We start from the raw sequence: 23,865 nt of genomic DNA on the forward strand, positions 1-23,865 counted from the left end.
AATCTGATTTTTAAAATTGCTTCATGGCATATAGCATAAGTTTAATTTGGGTAGTTATTCTCTTTTTGTTAGAATTGAGTGTTTTGTCTTTTTAATACTTATTTAAATCCTTTTTACGTATTTTTATGCATACCTCTAATTGTTTACTTAGCATTTTACCTAAATAAATTATGTCAGTACAAATAACTGTTTAAAAACTTTGATAAATATTGCCAAATTGCTTTCAGAAAATTGTATTATATTCAATACCGCACAATATTATATGACGATTTCCATCTTGCTCTATTAGTAGCACAAAATATTACTCTTAACAAATTGCTAATTTATAAGGTAAAGTATTGCATTTTGATTATGCATTCCCCATTGAACATTGTTAACAGAGACATATGAGAAATTATATTTTTATAATAATTAGCTAGAAGGTTTAAATTTTATTACATAGAATATATTGGTATGAAACTACAAATACATGGAATACTAAACAGATTTTGATGTCTAATAAAGCTATGTTCAAATTTCAGCTAGGATACAATAGATTTATTTCCAGCAAGTGCATTATTTTTTGTACTACTCTTTGGTCACCTGTTAAATGGGACAATAATATCTACCTTACAGGCCCATTGTAAGATTTAAAGGAGAGAATATGTTTGAAGTATTTATCACTGTACCTGGAACACACAAGACATTCAGAGTAGTAGTGATATAGTGAAATATAGGCAGAAACAATGTAATCCTATTCTTATTATATACATATACATAAACACGCATGCATATGTATTTCTATGTAGAGATAAAGAGAATATAAAGATTAAAAAAGTTATGTGAGTAGTGGAATTATAGGGCATATTTATCCCTTTCCTGCTTATCTTATTTTGTGCTTTATACTTTTTGGACAAAAAGTTTGTACTATTTTTTTTTTGTTTTTGTTTTTGTTTTCCTTTTGGGGGGGGACAGACAGGAAGGGATGGAGATGAGAAGCATCAACTCATAATTGCAGCACTTTAGTTATTCATTGACTACTTCTCATATGTGCCTTGACCAGGGTGGGAGGGGGGGCTGCAGCTGAGCCAGTGACCCCTTGCTCAAGACAGTGACCTTGGGCTTCAAGGCAGCAATCTTTGGGATCAAGCCAGCGACCATGGGATCATGTCGATGATCTCACACTTAAGCAGGTTACCCAGCATTTCAAACCTGCGTCCTCAACATCCCAAGCCAACACTCTATTCACTGTGCCACCACCTGGTCAGGCTGTACTATATTTGATAGACAAAGTATTTGAACTGACATTATGACTATTATTACAAGGAAAAACTGAAGGTATGAGGCTGATTCAGATAATTTTTTATAACTAATCATCAGGTAATAAGGCTACAGCTAATAAGGCTACAGCCTCATGAATGCAAAAATAAACAATCTGCCAAATATTTTGATAGAAGAAAGGAAGAGTCACTTGAGATATTTAGGTAATAGAGACAAATTAGAAGGAAGAATCAAAGATGATTTTATCCTGGAGAACTGTGATATGGTGTGTCCTTAACAAAAAGTGTAATGGAGCAAAAAAAGTCAACTACAAAGCCACTGAAAGATAGAAAAGTATACAGGTGTATCTTTAGATTTTAATGGTAATTATGTTTGAAAAAAGTAACTTTATATTCAGAATAACTGCAAGATTATATATATATATATAATATATATTATATTATATATATATATATATATTCATATTCCCTAGTAAAGTCTACTTGGTACATAATTTGTTTGGTTCTCATACGGATAGCAGTCAAACTTGTTTCCGCTATTCTACAGAACAGTGATAGAATTCCTACTGAATTTCTCTTTCTGATATATAACCTGAAGTTTGAGTCTCTGTTGGTAACTTTCTATACAGGTAACCTTCAAATTTGATATGCAGTCATGAGAGCTAATTCTTCAGCGCACCATTAATAGATATGTTTCTTAGTTCTTTTATGATGAAATGATAAAATTTTCATTTAGAAGGATTGGTTTTCAGAATGCAGTTGCTCTTTCAGTGCTTGTTAAATAGTTCTATTTAATCATCCCCAAATTACAACTTCAGTAATTATCTGTTCTTATCATTTTTACTTAGCTCATCAATAGTAAATCAGTATAACAGGGATACTAAAACAAGTACACTGATAAATTATGCCTATATTCTCAAACTTGGTGCATCTTTTTTACTTTTTGTACTTTTCTTTGTAATTCTTTTAGGATAAAGACCATAGTCCATGTGTGATATGTGAATTCCTCACACATTACCAACAGAAAGCAATAATTTTTTTAAAATTCTTTATTCAGGCTTCTTTCAAAAACTATAAAAGGGGGGAAGGTTGTAAAAACAATTCTCTCTTGAACACAGTACTTAGAACATATATTCTCGGCTTGATTTTATTCTAAACTGCATCATCTTTACAATAATCAAAGCATTACTAGAAGTACTTAAGGATAAGAAATAAACTGCTTGCTTTAGAAAAGGACACGTGCTTCTTGTTTGATGGTATTCACGGCACATTAGCTATAGTTGATCATTTTCTGTGCTATAATTGATTTTACTTGCATATATGGCTAAGAAAGGAAATACTGTTTCTATGCTATTTTAGAAAATGCATTGTCAATTGATTATATTTGATTACTAGTGCAAGGTAAATGAGAGTTGACAATATTCAGACATATCAGTTTTAATTCAGAGACTTGAAATTATTCCAGTCTGTTTCTAATACAGTAATGTATTCCACTACTCTGGCTTATGTGGGGCTTCTGTTATCTTGCAGCTCAGTGTGGCGGTGCTATGTCAGATTTCAGTGGTGTCATTCTCAGCCCTGGGTTTCCTGGCAACTACCCCAGCAGTTTAGATTGCACATGGACAATAAAGCTGCCCGTAGGTTTTGGTATGTATGTTAAGAAAACGTAAAAAACATTTTTGTATCGTTAAATGCATTCTTAAAAAGAAATATCAATGTCTAATATAAAATAGTCACAAATTATAGTTTAATTTAAATTACATACATTTATGTAAATTAAGGAGTGAAATTTTGATAATTGTTGCTTAAGCCAAATATATTTCTCCCATCCAAGTACTAACCAGGCCCGACCCTGCTTAGCTTCCGAGATCAGACGAGATCGGGCACGTTCAGGGTGGTATGGCCGTAGACAAGCCAAATATATTTCAATGGGAATACTTGAATATTTGAAAGAATATAGGCATTTTTTAAATTGATAGGTAATAAATAGCTTTATGATATTTTCCAGCTGATATGTATGGATGTAGTTAGATGTGTGTGGCAACAATAAATTCAATTTAATTTTTATATATAATTGTTTTTGTTACTCTCTTTTTTCTGTAACCAAGTAGTGCATGGATAAATTACTTTCTAGTAATCTATTTAATTAATTTAATATTCATTGTAAATATATAAGACTTTACACTTGAAAAATAGTACAAATTCTCTAATGTTAGGTTAAAACAGCCTTGTAAAGATTATACTTTTTTTAATTTTAATAATACAACTCCCAATGTTTTGGATATATTGCATATAATAATTTTTTCTCCTCTTACTATTACAAATACGCTCTTTTGTAGCTTTTTAATAGCCCACGAATCTGTAAGTGCATAAACAGAAGTGCTGCATTGAAGATATGCTTGATTATTAAATCACAGAAGACTAGATAAGTAATTGCTTCTTGAAGCCTCAGAACATATGTTTATATTTAAACATTTTTCATAAATACACAGAAACTCGTAGTTTTGAAAATTATTTACTGAGTACGTCTTATACTCCAGATGCCATGTTGAGTGCTGGAGATAAAATACATAGTAAAATGGACTTTGTGCTTTTCCCCAAATAAGTTACAGTCACAATAAAGAAACCAATTGTCACATATTCTATTGAAGTGCAATTAACAGTACAGGGTTCAGGGGTGGGTGGAGGAATAAAGAAGGACAAATATACAGATGGAAAATGATTTGACTTTGGGTGATGTGTACGCAACACAATCAACAATTCAAATGCTGTAGAAATGTTTACCTGAAACCAATGTATTCTTTTTTTTTGTATTTTTCCGAAGTGAGAGGCGAGGGTGGGGAGGTGGGGGAGAGGCAAAGAGATAGACTCCTACATGCAACTGACCAGGATCCACCCAGCATGCCCACCAGGGGGTGATGCTTGGCCCATCTAGGGCATTGCTCTGCTGCAGCCGGAACCATTCTAGTGCCTGAGGCGGAAGTCATGGAGCCATCTTCAGCACCAGAGCCAACTTTGCTCTAATGGAGCTTTAGCTGCTAGAGGAGAAGAGAAAGATACAGAGAAAGAAGAGGGGGAAGGGTGGAGAAGCAGATGGGCGCTTCTCCTATGTGCCCTGACTGGGAATCAAACCCAGGACCTCCACATGATGGGCCAGCACTCTACTGCTGAGCCAACCAGCCAAGGCCCAAGCTTATGTACTCTTATTAGTGTCACCACATTACATTTAATTATCTAAATAAAAATAAAAAATAGAATAAAGTAAAATTCCATGTAACACTAAAAAAAAAAGAAAAAGAGTACAGGGTTGTACTTAGTGCAGACATCAGCCTTGTCCAATACATGCAGAAAAGTCTTGCCTGAGGACAGGAGACCTAAGCTGTGGCTTTAAAGATAGGCAAGAGTCAGTCCTACAAGGCCCTGGCCGGTTGGCTCAGTGGTAGAGCGTCGGCCTGGCGTGCAGAAGTCCCGGGTTTGATTCTCGGCCAGGGCACACAGGAGAAGCGCCCATCTGCTTCTCCACCCCTCCCCCTCTCCCTCCTCTCTGTCTCTCTCTTCCCCTCCCACAGCGAGGCTCCATTGGAGCAAAATGGCCCAGGCGCTGGGGATGGCTCCTTGGCCTTTGCCCCAGGCGCTGGAGTGGCTCTGGTCGCAACAGAGCGATCTCCGGGAGGGGCAGAGCATCGCCCCCTGGTGGGCAGAGCGTCGCCCCCTGGTGGGCGTGCCGGGTGGATCCTGGTCGGGCGTATGCGGGAGTCTGTCTGACTCTCTTTCCCCATTTCCAGCTTCAGAAAAATACAAAAAAAAAAAGAGTCAGTCCTACACAGATTAGTCTGTTTGGAATGGGGAATAAATTCTAGATAAACTGACACATAGAAAGATACAGATGAGAAAGCTAATGACATTTAACAAGCCTGAACACTATATTATTGGTATGAGATTTTGAGAGAACATGAAGCCACTCAAAGGATTCTTAGAGGCTTTTTAATGAGGATTATTCTGGCTAAAATGTGTAAACATTGTTAGTTTGAAGTAGTCAAATTCAGTGTCCACTGGTTGAATGAGAATACTGATGTATGGGAATAAGAGATTCAAACCAGTATGGCTATTCTTATGTCTTTTATTGGTCACTTAAGAGGGCTCATCCCATGTTGCTTATAGAACTAAATGAATTATTTTAAAATAAATTATTAAACATTTTCAGTAGTGTCCTTATTACCATTTACCTGTTGCTAATTACTTTTTTTTATTTTAAAAACCAATTTCTTTTTTTATTTTATTTTATTTATTTATTTTTTAATAAATTTTTATTAATGGTAATGGGATGACATTAATAAATCAGGGTACATATATTCAAAGAAAACATGTCTAGGTTATTTTGTCATCAAATTATGTTGCAAACCCCTCGCCCAAAGTCAGATTGTCCTCCGTCACCCTCTATCTAGTTCTCTGTGCCCCTCCCCCTCCCCCTAACTCTCTCCCTCCCTCCCTCCCATGTCCTCCCTCCCCCCCCACTCTTGGTAACCACCACACTCTTGTCCATGTCTCTTAGTCTCATTTTTATGTTCCACCAATGTATGGAATCATGTAGTTCTTGTTTTTTTCTGATTTACTTATTTCACTCCTTATAATGTTATCAAGATCCCACCATTTTGCTGTAAATGATCTGATGTCATCATTTCTTATGGCTGAGTAGTATTCCATAGTGTATATGTGCCACATCTTCTTTATCCAGTCTTCTATTGAAGGGCTTTTTGGTTGTTTCCATGTCTTGGCCACTGTGAACAACATCTAATTTTTATTAAACATATCTAAAAGAAGAAGACCCATCTCTATTTTAGAAATAAAAACACGAACTGATTGATTTGATTACCTTTAAATAATCTCGCTATTTTTTCAGTTTTGCTTAAATCAATTAGTAGGTAAAGGGATTAAGCAAAGGGAAAATCTCAGACTACAGTATGGTGACTACAAGAGAGTAAGGGAGATGGGGGTAAGGGAGTAGAAGAGGGTAAAGGAGAGATAAATGGTGCTGTGCTGAAAGACTTGACTTGTGGTGGTGAACACACCGTGCATTGTACAGATGAAATATTATAGAATTGTACTTCTGAAACCTATATAATTTTATTCACCAATGTCATCTCAATAAATCCAACTAAAAATAAATTTAAAAATATTAGTACTAATGTATTTGAACAATATTTTATAATTTTTAAAAGAAAATTAAGTATCCAATCAACAATTATAGAAGTATTTTCTCATGCTTATGAAATAATTATGGACAAAATAATTTGTGAAAAAAGAACTCAAGAAAAAAATTTAGAGAAAATATGCACATCTCGGGGCCTCACATATTAACGTATCATGTCCAAATTCTTAAAAGTTTGTATGATTATACAGGAACATGTTTAATATTTTAAACCACATTTTCAATATTTCGCATCTTTATTTGTCCATGGATCTCTTTTTCATGTAACTTTTTTTGAGTAACATACTACTGTACTTTACTTGAGAACCCTGGTGTAGTTACTAAGAGCCAGAGCTCGGAAGCCAATGTGTCTGCGTGAATTTCAGTTTTTTTTTTAAGTTGTTATGTAAATTCTGCATATTTGTCTAACTTTTCTGTGCCTCAGTTTTCTCATTCTCATGAGTAAATGTGAAGATTAAATAAGTTAACATAGGCAAACACTTAAAACAGTGCCTAGCAAATGCAAACACTTAAAACAGTGCCTAGAAAAAAAAAACATTCAATAAATGTCAGATTTCATTGTTAACAATTGGAGAATGGTAGTTGTAAGGGAAATATCAAATTCACAGAAATTGAATATTAATTGAATTAGGCAAACATACATTAATGAGAGTTTTTTTTTTCCATCCCCAAGACATTTCCTATCTCATATTTTCATTTTGTTTATAGAGATATTTAGACTACTTGGCAATTTGACAGCATATAACACAACTACTAAATTTTATTGTAATTATTCCATAAAATTTAGCATTATCTTCTGACAAAGTACTAAAAGAACATACTGATAAATTATATGCCTCTGAATGATATTTTAGAGAAGTTAATTTATCCCCTATAGATGAAATGACATATCTACTGCAATTTTGGAATCTGATTATAATATAAAAAAACACTTCTAATTATATTTTGGCCTCAAATTCACATTTTACAAAATACAAATTATTGAGTGACTTTTTACATTTAAGGACAGTTGATATAATTTTAAATAATATTTATAATAAAGTGCAAAAAAGCCACTTTTAAAAATATTTTTTATTTTTTTAATTTTATTTATAAAATTAAATTTGAACAGAGTGACATTGATCAATAAGAGTACATATGTTGCAGGTAACCATTTTTATAGCATTTGAACTGTTGATTATGTTGTATACCCATCACCCAAAGTCAAATCATTTTTCAGCACATTAGGAATTATTTAGTATATTTCAGCTATTTTTATTATTTCAGATCTTACAACACAAATAAATTAAGCATGTCAAGGCAAGGCAGTTAAACAAGGCAGGCTGGATATCAAAGATTTCTCTTTGCTTTTATATCAAAATGAGTGTAGTGTGTATTTGTCTCTCTTTACATCCTTCCTCCCACCCTTTTCCCCAAATCCTCCTTCCCCAGTAACCACTTCACTTTTATCTGTATCCATGAGTCTAAGTTTTATGTCCCACCTATGTGTGAAATCATACAGAATAGTTCTTAGCTTTTTCTGATTTACTTATTTCACTTAGTTTTGCTATGATGGCACTGTAGTAAAATAAAAGACATTTTCTCATGTAATAGCATGTGAGAGCAGCGGTGTTAATTTAAATTACAGCAAAGTTCATTTCCTGGGCAGACAGAACACCTATGGTCCAAATCCAGAAGACTGCCTCTCAACCTAACTGGAAACATCTTTGTCCATTAATGTCTGGGCATTTGTGTGTGTGCATTTAACTTGTAAGGAAATTAATGTAGTGTTTTTTGCTTTCTTTCTTTAGGTGTACATCTCCAGTTTGTAAATTTTTCTACAGAAACTATACATGATTATTTGGAAGTCAGAAGTGGAACCTCAGAATTGAGTACTGTTATTGGCCGACTTAGTGGTCCTCAAATACCGTCTTCCTTGTTTAGCACGACTCATGAAACCAGCCTGTATTTTCACAGTGACTATTCACAAAACAAACAAGGGTTCCACATTTTATACCAAGGTGAGATGGATAATAAAAATAAAAGTTTATATTGCTACAAATCAGCTATTAGCAATCTAAGTAACAAAATATTTTCTATATTCTGTTTTAGAAAGAGAACCTAAACCAAGGCAAGCATCAATTAACAATATTTTTTAAATAATGAAAATTTTAGGCAACTATATTGGGGAAATGACTTCTTTCTGAGGCCTTAGAAAATTCAAATAATGAGAAAAGGATAGAATTAGTCTTTCTGCACAAATAAATTAAGCATGTCAAGGCAAGGCAGTTAAGCAAGGCAAGCTGGATATCAAAGATTTATCTTTGCTTTTATATTAAAATGAGTGTAGCAGTCTATTATATGTAAAATTATTTTCTTTTGCTTTTAATGATAGAATAATAGGGCATTCCTTGATTCCATCCCATAATCATGAAAGTATGAAATAAATACTTTGATGATCATATTATAATTAGGCTATTTTTAATATAAAAGTTCTGCATGACCCTGAGCAAGATTTTTATCCCTTTTGAGTAGTTTCAACTTGAGTAGACTGAGAATCAAATATTGATTCTCCCTATTCAATCTAAAATGGCCCTAGGGCTCAATTCTATTTTTTTCTCATTTGCTTGAAGGCATTTTGAACTTTACATGATAAAATTAATGTAAAATATATACCATTGTATATGTCATTAGGAATTATTTAGTAATATTTTAACTATTTTTATTGTTATTTTAAATCTTAAAAGTCTTAAGATTTAAATTAAATATTTAAAGTTATATTTTACACAAATAATGTAATTCCAATGACTTAAATGTTTAATCAAAGTAACTTAAAATTAGATTACCTGTCTGCCATAATTATTAAAGGATTTTATGAGTATGTTATATTTTTGGATGTGATTTCCCCAAAAGTAGGGATCTTTATGCTGTTTGTTAATGTATCTCAACTGCCTAGAGCAATCAGAGCACAATAAATATTTGCTGAATAAAAGTATATACCCAAAAGGACATTAAGTATAGTTTAAATAGACATTGCAACATCTAACTACATGGGCCTAAAATAATTAAAATTTGTGTTGTATTGGCTGACATAATCTAAGAACATTACATCACACATCCTTATTTTATGTAAAATATGAGTCATCTCTACCACCTCACAGTATAGAATTAAGTATGCTCCCAAAATATTTAATAATTTGAGAAACAATTGGGCAACAACTGATTTTCTTCTTTGCGGTTAGAAGACTCAGAGCTATATCTGTGGTCCTTTTCTAGCAAGTATACAGGGCCTTATGACACATTTTAGTTTTTAACTTAAATCTGGCTTCATGTTCTTTACCCTGCCCTCATTTTTTCTCTGCCTCTCAAAATAATGTTCTTTTTTGAATGTTGTAAAACTGGAATTTTAACTTTATTTACTGCATTTTTTAGTCCATATGTCATTGAAAATAGATTTATTATTTATATAGTAAAAACATAAAAGATATACTGTTACTCTTAAAGATCTAATATTAATATTATTGACATAAGCCATAATGTATTAACAATCACTAACATATTATTTGTTACTTACATTAAATTTTAAATTTACCTCTTCTTTTACTGTACTGATATTACTGAGCTAATGGCATTTTTGAGAAATAGGTTAATTTATACAGTCACAGAAGTAATGTTATTTTAAAGTAATCTTGCAATTAGATTTTAAGAACTTTCTGAAATTTTGAAAAAATACATAGTAAGAGATGTATTTAGTCTTGAAATTTATTCAGCAGTGTTTATTAAGCACTTACTATGTGAATGGCAATGGGCATGGGCTAGGCTTTTAGGACATAATGATAAATCGGAGCTTTGATCTCATGTAGAATATAGCATAAGAGGGATCTGAACAAGTAAACGTGTAGTTATACTGCAATGCCAGCTAGGATAACTAAAGCAGAAAATTTATATGAGGAGGAAATTTGTTTTCTAATATTTATATTATTAAATAAATACTTGGAGAAACTCAATAGTGACTTTTTTCTTTTAGAGAAAAAAAAGAATTAAAATTCAAAAAGGTTTAGAATTAGACTTATTTATGTGTTTATTTTATCCTATGTATGTGCAATGCAACTAGGAAGTAGTTACACTCCATGTCAAGTATTCAGTATGTGCTTGATTAAAATTGTGGCTGTAAGAGTAGTTTACATTTTTATTAACATTTATAATTTAGATAGATTGCATAAGTGGGTGAAAAAACTAAATGCATTTTTATGAGTTTTACAAACATTTAAATGTGAAAATTGTAGACATGAGAAGAAATTAATATCATACTATCATTGATATTATTTATTATAAACCTGAATTGCTATTTATACCAACTACGAGCAGCAGTGCATCTACTTTGCAAGTTGCAAATAGTACCCATCTATGGTCCTACAAAATTTAGAAGGAAAAACATCTTTCTTTTTCCCTTTTTCAGCCTATCAGTTGCAAAGCTGTCCTGATCCACGCCCATTTCGAAATGGCTTTGTAATTGGTAATGATTTCACTGTGGGTCAAACCATTTCATTCGAATGTTTTCCTGGATACACACTAATTGGAAATTCAGCTCTTACTTGCCTTCATGGAGTGAGTCGTAACTGGAATCATCCACTTCCAAGGTGTGAAGGTATGCTTCATCTATGTTTAATAATTTTTGTGGCACTTTTTTTTCTACTTACTTGTCAAATACAATAGCATGCTAAACATACAGTCTCTCTTTCAGTTGAATAATTATGGTTAGTACACAAGTTAAACCTTTAAGAATCCATAATGAATAACTGATTTTATTATTACTGGCAGAAGCCCTAACATTCTCCATTGGAAGTGAAAATAAAGTTAACACTTTAGAGTTGATCTTATGTGTGTGTCTGTGTAGGTAGGTATGCATGTGTTTAATAATCATTCTTATGTACACCAATAACCAATGCTGCTACTGTGTTTGGGTTAATTTCCTCTTAAGAAATCCTTTTAAATAAAAATGGATTTAACCTCTTATAAGGCCTTTTATGTATAGATATAGATATAGATGATAGCTATAGATATAGATGATATAGATAGATGATATAGATATAGATATAGATGATATAGATATGGTATAACACAAATAAGACTTGAACAGTATATATTTATATATTAATAAAATATTTGGGAAAAAAGAAGACAATATAATTTACTAATCTAGTGATAGTAATAACTATGTAGCATGCCTCATACTGAAAAATAAATAAAAAGCTGACTATGTTTTGTTCATGGTTTGCAAATTCATTTCATATGCCCGAGGTAAAAATATAATATGGATGTATTTTATAGTGCTTAAGAGGTATGAAATGTTTTCCTTTTTCTCTATAATCTATTTAGTGTTATTTTAACATTTTGTCTTGTATCTTTTTTGTAGCTCTTTGTGGAGGGAATATAACTGCAATGAATGGCACCATTTACTCTCCTGGCTATCCTGATGAATATCCCAACTTTCAAGACTGTTTTTGGCTTGTACGAGTACCCCCTGGGAATGGAATCTACATCAATTTTACTGTCCTTCAAACAGAACCAGTCTATGATTTCATTACTGTATGGTAAGCCAGGACCTTTATTATTATTATTTTTTTTTTTTTTTGTATTTTTCTGAAGTTGGAAACAGGGAGGCAGTCAGACAGACTCTCGCATGCGCCTGACCGGGATCCACCCGGCATGCCCACCAGGGGGCAATGTTCTGCCCATCTGGGGCATCTATCTGTTGCTACCAGAGCCATTCTAGCACCTGAGGCAGAGGCCATGGAGCCATCCTCAGCGCCCGGGCCAACTCTGCTCCAATGGAGCCTTGGCTGCGGGAGGAGGAGAGACAGAGAGGAAGGAGAGGGGGAGGGGTGGAGAAACAGATGGGCACTTCTCCTGGGTGCCCTGGCCGGGAATCGAACCCGGGACTCCCGCACGCCAGGCCAATGCACTACCACTGAGCCAATCAGCCAGGGCCAGGACCTTTATTATTGATTGATTCAGCTCTATAGAACAGTGAAACACAGTAGGAATGAAATATATCACAATCCTCTGTAAACAAAAATTATCGATATTTCATTTGGTGTAACTGAGGATGATGGTATGTGTTTTGTAGAATGAGACAAAGAAGAGAAATATATTTCGGGCTATTTGCCCATAAAGTAGCTATACATATTGAATGAAAACTTTATATGTGGAAAATATTTAAATTTATTATTAAATTGATATGCAAAAACAAAATTACTATCAGGATAAGTTTAAGATAATAAAATTCTCTGTTCACAAAACCAGTAAAAATTAAAAGCTTATATTCATATTATAATTATTTAATATAACTTCTGAATTTCTGTCATAATAATTTGTTATAAAATATATTTGTGTTATTATCCTGTTCATTGAAACATCCTTATTTAAAAATATATTATAAAGAGCATATCTGAATTAATTTTTGACATTTGGATAATAGAACTACTATATGAGTTATAAGATTCCTTCTAGTTTTAAGTTTATGAAACTTAAGATTATTGTGAAGAAAATAAATGAAGAGTAAACCTCAAGCATTTGGGAGGCTCTGGGTTGTCAGGAAACCAGAGATAGTATAATTGATTACAATTAATATGAGTACATTTCACTTAGGTAAAAAGCGATCTATGTTTATATTTTAAATGTTATCACCTATATAAGCAAAAATTTACTGTGATTTGGCACCCGTTGGTTATTTCATCTACTATATCTTTATTGTCTTGTATTTAATACCTTTAGTAAACTTTGTGGGAAACTCTCCCCAAAATTAATCTTAATCTTTCTTCTGCTCTGCCTCTCTCTAATAGGGATGGACCAGATCAAAACTCACCCCAGATTGGGCAGTTCAGTGGCAATACTGCTTTGGAATCAGTCTATAGCACTTCAAATCAGATTCTAATCAAGTTCCACAGTGATTTCACAACGAGTGGCTTTTTTGTGCTCAGTTATCATGGTTCGTACTATCCAAGAGTTTATATTTAATTTACTACTGTTTAAGAATGTCCTGGAAATTTGAATGTAAAATATTTTTAAACCAATGATTGAAAAGGTGTTAAAACTTAACACTTTTTTTTTAAAAAAAAATGCTATTCCAGATAATTTACTTGCAAAGAATAAGCTCTTCTGAACATTTAGGGACATTAAAATATAAGCACGTGGAAACAGGAAATAAATCATTTACTAATTACCCAGTAGAAAATAATCATTTTTTTTCAGATGAAAACCAATAAAAGAGAATCAGTTGTTCATATTTTATTTCAAGTAACTTTGAGACTTTAATACATTTTTTCAATACAAAAATATTTAATGTATTAAACCTGCTGTGAGTCTTTTAAAACTTGCATTCAATATTTTTATGCTTTGAATTATATTATGCATTAATTTGTACTCTTGTTTCAAAACTGTATCTATTTTACAATCTTACAGTTTTAAATGACTATTCCAGATCATTAAGTTCATAGCTTTTACTCCTGTGGAATAATTTATGAAGACTTTCAATTTTAGTTCTTTGTATAGAATTATTCTGGCTCTTCTCATCATACCGGCAACATTTGAAAAAACATTCAGATGGTTTCATAGTTTTAAAATTTTTTTCTTGTATCTCAAATTGATTTTATTTCATTATATAGAAGAAAATGTTCATTTATTTCTAATGATTACATGCCTTTATGTGCTATGACCATACTTGTCTATAACACATTCTGCTTATATGACTTTGTCAGACCAATTCTATGAATATTTTACAGGCTAAGCTACTGAATTAAAATTTGCAACTTATATGAAAATTTGCACCATGAACATGTGTTTTTTCCATTACATTAATATACAATTTAACATTTTCAACTTCTTCAACACAAAGTAAAACTTTGCTACTCAAATCTTATAATCCATGGAAAATATAGTAAACCAAATATGGTTATGCTCACATTTAAAGCACATCAGGGTTCGATACAGTCAGAGCATAGAACAGAAAATCATTGGTTTGTTCTATCTCAGCACTTACCAGCCAGTCAATGGTACCCACTTTGCGCTTCCGTCAGGCCCACAACATCTAGAGCCCCCTGTGCGCTCTAGCGTAGCCTGTTAGGAAGGGGGGGATGTTTCAGTTTGAGAACGTTTATTCAGGCATTTAAAAAAATAACTCATTTGCCTTTTTTACTGACTTGGACATTGATACTGGCAGTATGTAGACATAGCCTAAGACTGTAACAACCGCTTTATTACTTTAACAGATAATCATAACTCAGGAACCAAAAATTAAATAATAGTTAAAGTTGAAAGATGAATTAGTTTCTGTACCCATTTTCTCTCTTCATGGATCCCTGCATAAATGTTTATGATCTTTTGTTCTGATTTTGAACAAGGGACAAGCAGGGGACTAATTCACTGATGGATTATAAATATCCATAAGACAACTTTATAGGAAATGTACATTCCTTATAAAACTTATGACACATATCAAAGGGAAAATACTGTCAAGAGAAAAAGATTTCTGTGTATGTGTATTCATATAAAAACATTAGGGTTACAGAATGTGTGTATACACACACAAAATACAAATGTGGGTTTCATTAGACACTTAGGTGAATGTATAATATGTACATGTATATGTGCATGTAGATGTATATGTATAAACATACCAAAAATATGTGTCTCCTGTTTTGTAACTAGGTTTTGAGTCATGTATAATGCAAACAAAATTAGCTTAGGAATAAGATCAGTATTTACTTAAGTGCTTTGATTTCTAGTTGACTTTGGACAAGATATCCTTTGGTCTTCACATTTTTTACTTTGTTTTGTTTTTTAGCTATAAAGAACCATGGTAGGAATACCAAGATTAATGAGATACTATATATATCTAGATATGAAATAGGAAATATTTATTTATATATAAATTACTACAATAAGTAGATTAAACCATATCAATTTTTTGCCCCAAAATACTCAACATTGGCAATTTTGTATGGCTCAACCCAGATAATTGCTATCATTATTACACTTCTCGGCATTAGGTTGAGAAATGATATGAGAATTGGAAGCAATGAATAATATACAAATATTATAGCACCCAGCAGAGTAGATGTTCAGTAAATTTTTATTTTCTTACTATAACTTATTTCACATTTTACATTTTTTAATAGTCTTTATTTTTATGCTTTGCATTTCATAATAAGGTACAATTGCCAGAGCCTAGAGAATCCTAACATTCGAGTCAACATCTCTGAAAATTTCACTCAAACCTTAAAAATATCTTGAAATTTGGGGATGTAGCCAGGACTCGTGTTAGAATTGACAGATGCCTTACATTCCAACAGCTCTCTCAGGATGATTTTCCAAGGCACTGCTTTCATCCTGACTCACTTTCTCAGGAATGCATGATGCCTATATTAAATCAGGTTTAAAATTACCTTATAACCTGGTTCACTGAATATTACTCATGTTACTTCCCAGTGTCTGTGTCTTCTGACTCCCGGCAGATTCGTTCTGGCACAGCCTCCTGAATTTCCATTCTTTTTTATTTTATTTTATTTTATTTTTTGACAGAGGCAGAGAGAGCGACAGACAGACACAGACAGGAAAGAAGAGAGATAAGAAGCATCACTTCTTCATTGCGGCACCTTTATTGTTCATTGATTGCTTTCTCATATGTGCCTTGATGGGGGCTACTGCAGACCTAGTGACCCCTTGCTCAAGTCAGCGACCTTGGGCTCAAGTCAGCGATCTTGGGGCTCAAACCAGTGACCATAGAGTCATGTCTATGATCCCACACTCAAGCCGATGACCTCAGGGCTTCAAACCTGGGTCCTCTGCATCCCAGTCCAATGCTCTATTCACTGTGCCACTGCCTGGTCAGGTTTGACCTTCCATTCTTAAATGGTTCCTTACTCATCTTCAGTTCTTTAAGTCTCACACCTTAAGTCCCATGTCCTCCATTTCTTGATAATTTGAGCTCCTAGAAATCACTATCATATTCTTAATAATTACACCTTGTCTTTTTACCAACCCTTTGAGAACTTAATGACAGTAGGGTGTATTGTTCTATAAGCCTGTGAGCTTAATAATAGTGAATGCATGTTTGATGACACATCACATTTCTGCTTTGTAACTTTTTTATATTTTTATTATTGACATATTGATTAATTAGATGTTAATCTTAATGTGGGAAGTATGTTTTCAGATTCTTTCAAAAAAGTTGTTTAATTTTTAAGTTGTATTAGTGACAACTTTGAAAAGATTATTTTATAATGTGTTGATGTGTGCTCATTTCCTTCCACAGAAACAGAAGAGATGCTTATTTGCAAGTTAACATTGATCCAGTTAATACAATTTAATACATCTGAAAATATAATATTCATATCCTGGGTCTATACTCAGTACTTATATCTTAGTGCCAAATTGAACTCTTATAATGATAAAAAAATATTCAAGTAATTTGGTATTATTTTAATAAGTAAACCAGTAGATAATTTTCTATTTAACACTATTTTAAGCTGATGAAATATAGCTAAATTTAGAATGGTGTACTCCCCCATTCAGTTTTCTTTAAATTATTTTATTAATAGCTCCTTCTGTTATGCACTACCCTGTAAGTCAGAAGTGATTTTCTTTGGACTTGTTGTATGTATTTTATAAATCTGACAGATCAGTATTTTCATATATGTTCTTAAGGTCTTATTAATCATTTAGGTTTCATTTATTAACATATTTTTAACATGTCTGACAAGCAAAAAAAAATGCTTTTTCTATAACCTGATTTCTTTCTTGAGATCCAGCCAGCCATCTGTCTTTTATAAAATATCACTTTCTTAAAGCCTTTCATGATCAAAAATAACATTCATAAAAAGCTTTGCAAAATGCAATTTCTGCAATGAAGAAAATAGGACAGGCCTAGATGTTGAGGCACTTTATCTTAGCTATTATATTTCTCTTCATCTGAGAATGTTTTTGTCTCTCCCCGTATTGTTGAATTTTCTTGTTATCTGCCATAGAGTCAAGATGGGTGGCTTATAATAAATAATAACATCAGTCCTAATCACTGACTCCTTGAAATTAAACTACACAAAACCTGTTTAACGACACGTTTTTGCGAACACTGACTTTGTATGATAGTCAGTATAATAGTGACAGGAGATGTAATAGGCCTGGCACTACACTAGGTACATTCCATATGTCATTGCTAATTTTTGTAATAACTCTGCGAGATAAGCTGTACTATTTTCATTTTGATAATAAAAGAACTAAATGAAAAAAAAATGTATAACCTACATAAAGCCAGAGAACTGATAAATAGAAGGGCTGCCTGGATTTCAAAACAAATCTGGCTCTGAAGAATGACCTCTTTTTAAATAATGACAGCAGCAGCAGCCATGAAGTGTGTGTCAGGCAATGTCCTAAGCTGGTATTATCTCAGGCGTAGATTTTATTTAACAGTATATACACCAAATTTTTTTTTACAAATTTCTCAAAATTTTTATATGTTTTTACAAGACAATGGGTCATCTTATTTTTTAGAAAATACCCTGTCTACTTACAGCCTGGAGCCTCACACTTTTTATTGTTCTTCCCTGGGACCCACAAGCTAACTGTAATACGTCGGTAGGTTTATCGCAACTTTGTGTGTTTTTCTTTATAGTCCCAAAACGTGCTGTGGTCTCTGTGTAAAAGAGAAAATAAATTTTATTAAGGGTCTGACTTATGCCAATCGAAACAATCAGAAGGTTGTAGTATATAGCTAGAGTGCATATTTATTAATTTAAACAGAAGATATCATTTTAATGTTTAAATTCATTACCCAAGCCGCCTCTATTTGTAATATCAGAGGACTAAGGTACCTCAGTTACACACAGGAATGTTTTCTTTGTAATCATATGCTTTAATACTTTATATCATTTATTGTTTTCTATTGTTGGCACATCTTCAGTGAAAGAATGAGTTGATTATATATTGACTTTTAGATTATTTTTTAAGATTTGTACTTAAAAGACCTACAATGTCTTTTATGTCATCTTTTATATAAATATTTACATGGCCTGTACAATAAATGCTGTACTGGAGGACAAATATATTTAAAGCCACAAAGTCTTATCCTAAAAGAGATTGCCGCAGATATAAAGATACATTTCATATAAAACATATATCTTCATTGCTTTAAACTAGGTGACCCCTTTGCCTCACACAACCTTTCATATTTCAATAGATAATTATTGGTCAAATAAGTTTGTAAATATGATATATATGTTTGCTTGCTTATAGTTTGCATTGAGTGTGGGGGACAGGCTGTAGGAAGTCAGGGTCATTATAGCCCATTAAAAGGTCGTTAACCCTTTTAATACTAAGATCTTTTCAAAACTAAGCTTTTCCTCACACCCTTGACTGTTGCATGATGTGGGGCGGTGCACTCATGAGGAATCTCATTATGCCTCAGATAAATGACTTTGTATCAGAGACTTCCTTGTTTGTATATTGGATTAAAGGTTTTGACTTCTACACTATAAAATGGGGCACAGGAGCCTATGCTAGAGGAGAGCAGGGCAGAGAAAGGCCACATGGAGGAAAGGAGAAGCAGCCAAGAGCACTGAGGGAGAAGCTAGTTTGTGCAGAGAGAAGGAGATGGGGAACAGAGGTGAATAAGGCTAGTGAGGTAGAAACCTTTGATTCTAGGAAACTCAGATAAGTCAGTGACTTTGGGAGCCCTGAATGGATAGGGAAGTGTTTTCCCACTCTGTTTATTTCTTGCCTGCCAGGTGCAAGCTAGGATTAAAGGTAATGGCCCACCAGTTCTTGGCTCCATTGTTTCATTTCCGTCTGTCTGAATCAAATGCGAACCTGCACGGGCCAGGCGGCTGTGATGGTGGCCGTGGCTATAGGCCATACAGTAATGCATTGAACTTGTAAAGTGTTTCATTGTTCGATGTCCAAAGAATATAGGGTGTATAGACATCACACAATTATATGTAAGTATTATATATATTTATAAATACATGTAGAGTGAGAGACTAAACACCAAATAAGTGAAGGTGTTGTAAGAAAAAGATAATGTCATTTACTATTACTGAATGACTACTTGGTGATTACCTATAGTATGCAAATTTGCATACTATATTTTAACATTGTGCTGTATGTGCACACCTACTGGAACATTACGGTATTTATTTATTTTCTAGACTATCTTACTTTCAGTCTCTTCCAGCCAAAGTTCATCAGGAATACCTTTTAGTTAAATAAAGTTGGGTGTGTTGACTCATTGTAATGAGAGAAACAATACACCCTGAGGGGCCCTGTGGCATCTGAGTCAGAGGGTGTTAGGAGAAGATAGTAATAGGTTTTTTGGGTGGTGTCAGATGGTTCTGGAGTTTAAAGGAAGTATGCTCTTTCTCTGGATTAGATGCTGTCATAAAATTGGAACCATTCAATAATTGAATATCTTAATAAATTATTTCTAAAAGGTTAGAAGAATAAGACACCAAAAACTATAATTAATATGGAAGCAGCTTTTGCTCACTGAGATGGAAGCATCTTGGTCATTTTGGTGACTTGAACTGTGTTCTTTTGTTTTATTTTGTTTTTAGGTTTATTTCCCCTCCATGCTTAGAAGTGATTATAGAAAGGTCTTATTTTTGTGTTGTTCCAAACGGGTCAAACATTTATTATGTCTGATATTAGTTGTTAGGGAAATTGTTTATGGTCGACAGCAGAAAATCATGGTTTATCAGTGAGAGCCAGGCCAGCTCCAAGCTAAGAGCACATAGGAGCTGTGTTTTGTTTTGTTTTCTTTTATTTTCAATATGCAAAATAATTTAAAGTGATAAAGATAGCTATAGCATGTTCCTTCACAGCCAAAAGCAAATCAAACTATGATAGTAGACAGAGAGAAGAAAATAGAGAGTGGAAGAGAATAAATTGTCACTGCTGATGTGCTGTTATCTCCTAATATGCCGGGTGACTCAGCTACATGGGGAAGAGATCCTCGGTGCCTTACTTTTCAGATTCTGAAGGGATCAGTACTATGGTGGGACACTTCCACTTGCTATTTGAATATAATCAGTTAATGCAACAGATATTGTAATGTTCTTATGAATATTTTAGAAGGTTTCTAATAGTTTTGTTTAATAAACTTCCATTATTTCATCTCTAGGGAAATACTGAGAGTAAGGTGGCTCTTGCTGATATAGAGATTTTCCTGTATTTTATAAATTTAGGGATGAACATTTTCTCTTAATTTCTAAGATTCTTATTTATAGAGGCTTAGAAACAAACTAGTTATAATATATTAATGGAGTTTGACCAACAAATGGCGTGGTAGATAGAGCATCAGACTGGGATACAGAGGATCCAGGCTCGAAACTCCAAGGTCGCTGGCTTGAGTGCGGGCTCATCTGGCTTGAGTGTGGTGTTGCTGGCTTGTGCCCAAAGGTCACTAGCTTGAAGCCCAAGGTCGCCGGCTTGAGCAAGAGGTCACTCAGTCTGCTATAGCCCCCTGGTCAAGGCACATATGAGAAAGCAATCAATGAACAACTAAGGCGCCACAACAAAGAATTGATGCTTCTCATCTCTCTCCCTTCCTGTCTCTCTGTCCCTATCTGTCACTCTCCTTGTACCTCTCTCTGTCTCTGTCATAAAAAATATAAATAAAATATATTAATGGAACAAAAATGATATTTTTAAGTCATTTAACTTAAAAATATATTAATGGAACAAAATATATTAATGGAACAAAAATGATATTTTTAAGTAATTTAACCTCCGCTAAAACATATCTATTTAGTTCACTTGAAGATTTTTTTTACAAAATGGAAAAAATATTTATTTTTATCTTCTTTTTTTTCTTTTTTTTGTATTTTTCTGAAGCTGGAAACGGGGAGAGACAGTCAGACAGACTCCCGCATGTGCCCAACTGGGATCCACCCGGCACGCCCACCAGGAGGCGACACTCTGCCCACTAGGGGGCAATGCTCTGCCCCTCCGGGGCATCGCTCTGTTGTGACCAGAGCCACTCTAGCGCCTGGGGCAGAGGCCAAGGAGCCAGCCCCAGCGCCCGGGCCATCTTTGCTCCAATGGAGCCTTGGTTGCGGGAGGGGAAGAGAGAGACAGAGAGGAAGGAGAGGGGGAAGGGGTGGAGAAGCAGATGGTTGCTTCTCTTGTGTGCCCTGGCCAGGAATCAAACCTGGGACCTCTGCACGCCAGGCCGACGCTCGACCACTGAGCCAACCGGCAGGGCCTATTTTTATCTTCTTAATAAAAACTAGAGGAGCATATATTTAAACACCCCTAAGTCTGCTTTCAAGTAGAGAGGCCTAAAATTATTTTACATACCTTTGAAATAACATTGCTAGAATTACATAACTGAACATGTAATTATCCATGCTTTTTTCTCCTCCAAATTTCCCCCTAATCATGAAATTAAAATTGAACTACTCTAGGTCACCACTGAAGTATGCCAGTGGTTACAGAGATCTTAGAGCTTAGAAGGGGACAGATAGCATTATCTATTTTTTTCCTCTATAAGAAATATGGTGTCCTTCCTTGGCAGAAAGATTGTGCACCTGTGCTTTTCTGGTTTAGAGAAGGAATGGCGATTTGCCAGTGTTCTGTTTTGGCTTTTTTTTTTGAAGTCTTAAATAGCTCAGTTGAACTGAATTAGATAAATATAGCATTCTTCTCTGGAATTATGTTGGCTGTTTCATTACAAAGAAAATAGAAAATTGAAAGTAACCAAAAAAATATCACCAGAACCAAACCCTAAATTAATTTCAAGAAACAAACGTGTTGGGCCAGGAACCAGACAGCCACATGCATTTGAACAAAAACGGCACTATTAAAATGATAGCGTTTCTCAACAGATACTGACAGGTAGAATATGATGCTCTCAGGGAGTTATTAAATCATAAATGGTGTCTTAAAGCTGAATGACAAGTCAAATAAAGGATTCTTCTAAAGTTAACACAGATGGAAATCAAATATGCATTTAAAATGTGTAAATCTCTGTTATGTGGCTTTTTTATTAATGGTCATCACTGTGAAACTGTTTCTAAATAGAACAATCCATGAAACACATGAACTTCAATACATGCTAATACTACTTAAAATTTTGATGACACAGTTTAAAAGTTTTACTTCTGCCCATAACTGAAATGTGTGGCCTTGGCCTCTTCACTTTAATATTTTATCTCTCCTTCTTTCTTCACTGCACCAAAATAAAGAAATTAGAATAGGTGATATATTAGGTGACTTTCGGGTCAAACAACCTATGATTCTAATATACACAATATTGAGTATATTCATCCTAGTCTCATTTATTTTATTCCAAAGTAACCAAAGTATATATACTATACAGGATGAGATATTGTTTTAATTCAATTAGTTATCAGTTCATATTTGTTGAATATGATTTCCAGGGCATTGTGCTAGCAGCTTTGAAATCACGAACACATACAACATATATTATATGTAGGACTCTAAAATAGGTTGCTGAACTCAGGATTTTACATTGCAGTATAACGTACATTAATGAAACAAATGTAGGACAAATAAATAATTTCAGCATTTTTAAAGTATAGCCAATTGAAATCAGAGTAGAAACACAGTGACTTGTTTTGCCATGTCCTGGGAGGTCTCATGGGTACTAGCCCTTGGAATGACATCAGCGTTGCGAGCAAGGGCCGTGTCAGATTGAGAGTGCGTGTGTTTCGGGCACAGCTGCCAGCCCAGCAGCCGTGCTGGTGTTAACTTTTGACAAACAGGAAAGGTGCCTTCCCTTTGTGATATGTGTCAGGCACTAGTCTACGCACTTTACAATCTATTAACTAAGTCTTAGTTTTAAATTTACTTTGCAGTTAGGAAAACAAGCACAGTCTTAGCAATTTGCCTGAGGTCATAGAGCTAGCATGCCACAGAAGCAAGACTGGAGCATAGTAGCGTGCTTCCAGAGTATAGTGGCTTAGGCTGTTTCCTGCACAGGAGTAATTACTAATCACCGCAAATGGGAGGATTGTATTCTCCAGTGATGTGGATCCGGTTCATAGAAATATCTCCAGAAGGGGGAGTGGAGCTAAGGTGTTTACTTCCTCACCGTTGCTTTCAACAATACACGTCTACTGCATCACCCTCACACCATTGCCTTACTGTACCCTGACCTGCCAACAAAGCTAATATGTCTGAAGTTGGCTTGCAATTAATTCAGTAATTAAATTACCAAAATGCCTTTCTTGAGTAAAAAGTGAAACTTAGGGAAAGTAGAAACTATTAATATTTTACAAGATGTTTTTAAACCCTGGAAAGCATCTCAGGCAGGTTCTGTTTAGATCCCGGTTTCTAGCACTGGGACCCTAAATTGCCCCTATTCCATCTCCATTTGCTGTTTTAGAGGTAGGAGTTATATTA

The 23,865-nt window shown here is 34.0% G+C and overlaps 1 protein-coding gene across 3 annotated transcripts in view; it reads left to right on the forward strand.

Annotated features, from left to right (window-relative positions):
- CSMD3 (CUB and Sushi multiple domains 3) overlaps positions 1–23,865 on the forward strand; it is a 1,246,722-nt gene that overhangs the window by 1,118,519 nt on the left and 104,338 nt on the right. For all 3 annotated transcript variants that reach the window (XM_066265798.1, XM_066265799.1, XM_066265800.1), the window contains 5 exons: positions 2,790–2,906; positions 8,259–8,468; positions 10,907–11,095; positions 11,864–12,041; positions 13,293–13,438. In XM_066265798.1, the coding sequence (XP_066121895.1) occupies positions 2,790–2,906; positions 8,259–8,468; positions 10,907–11,095; positions 11,864–12,041; positions 13,293–13,438 (840 nt within the window). The remainder of the gene's footprint in view (positions 1–2,789; positions 2,907–8,258; positions 8,469–10,906; positions 11,096–11,863; positions 12,042–13,292; positions 13,439–23,865) is intronic.

The sequence above is a fragment of the Saccopteryx bilineata genome, chromosome 3, assembly GCF_036850765.1.
Source record: "Saccopteryx bilineata isolate mSacBil1 chromosome 3, mSacBil1_pri_phased_curated, whole genome shotgun sequence".
NCBI classification, from domain to species: Eukaryota; Metazoa; Chordata; class Mammalia; order Chiroptera; family Emballonuridae; genus Saccopteryx; species Saccopteryx bilineata.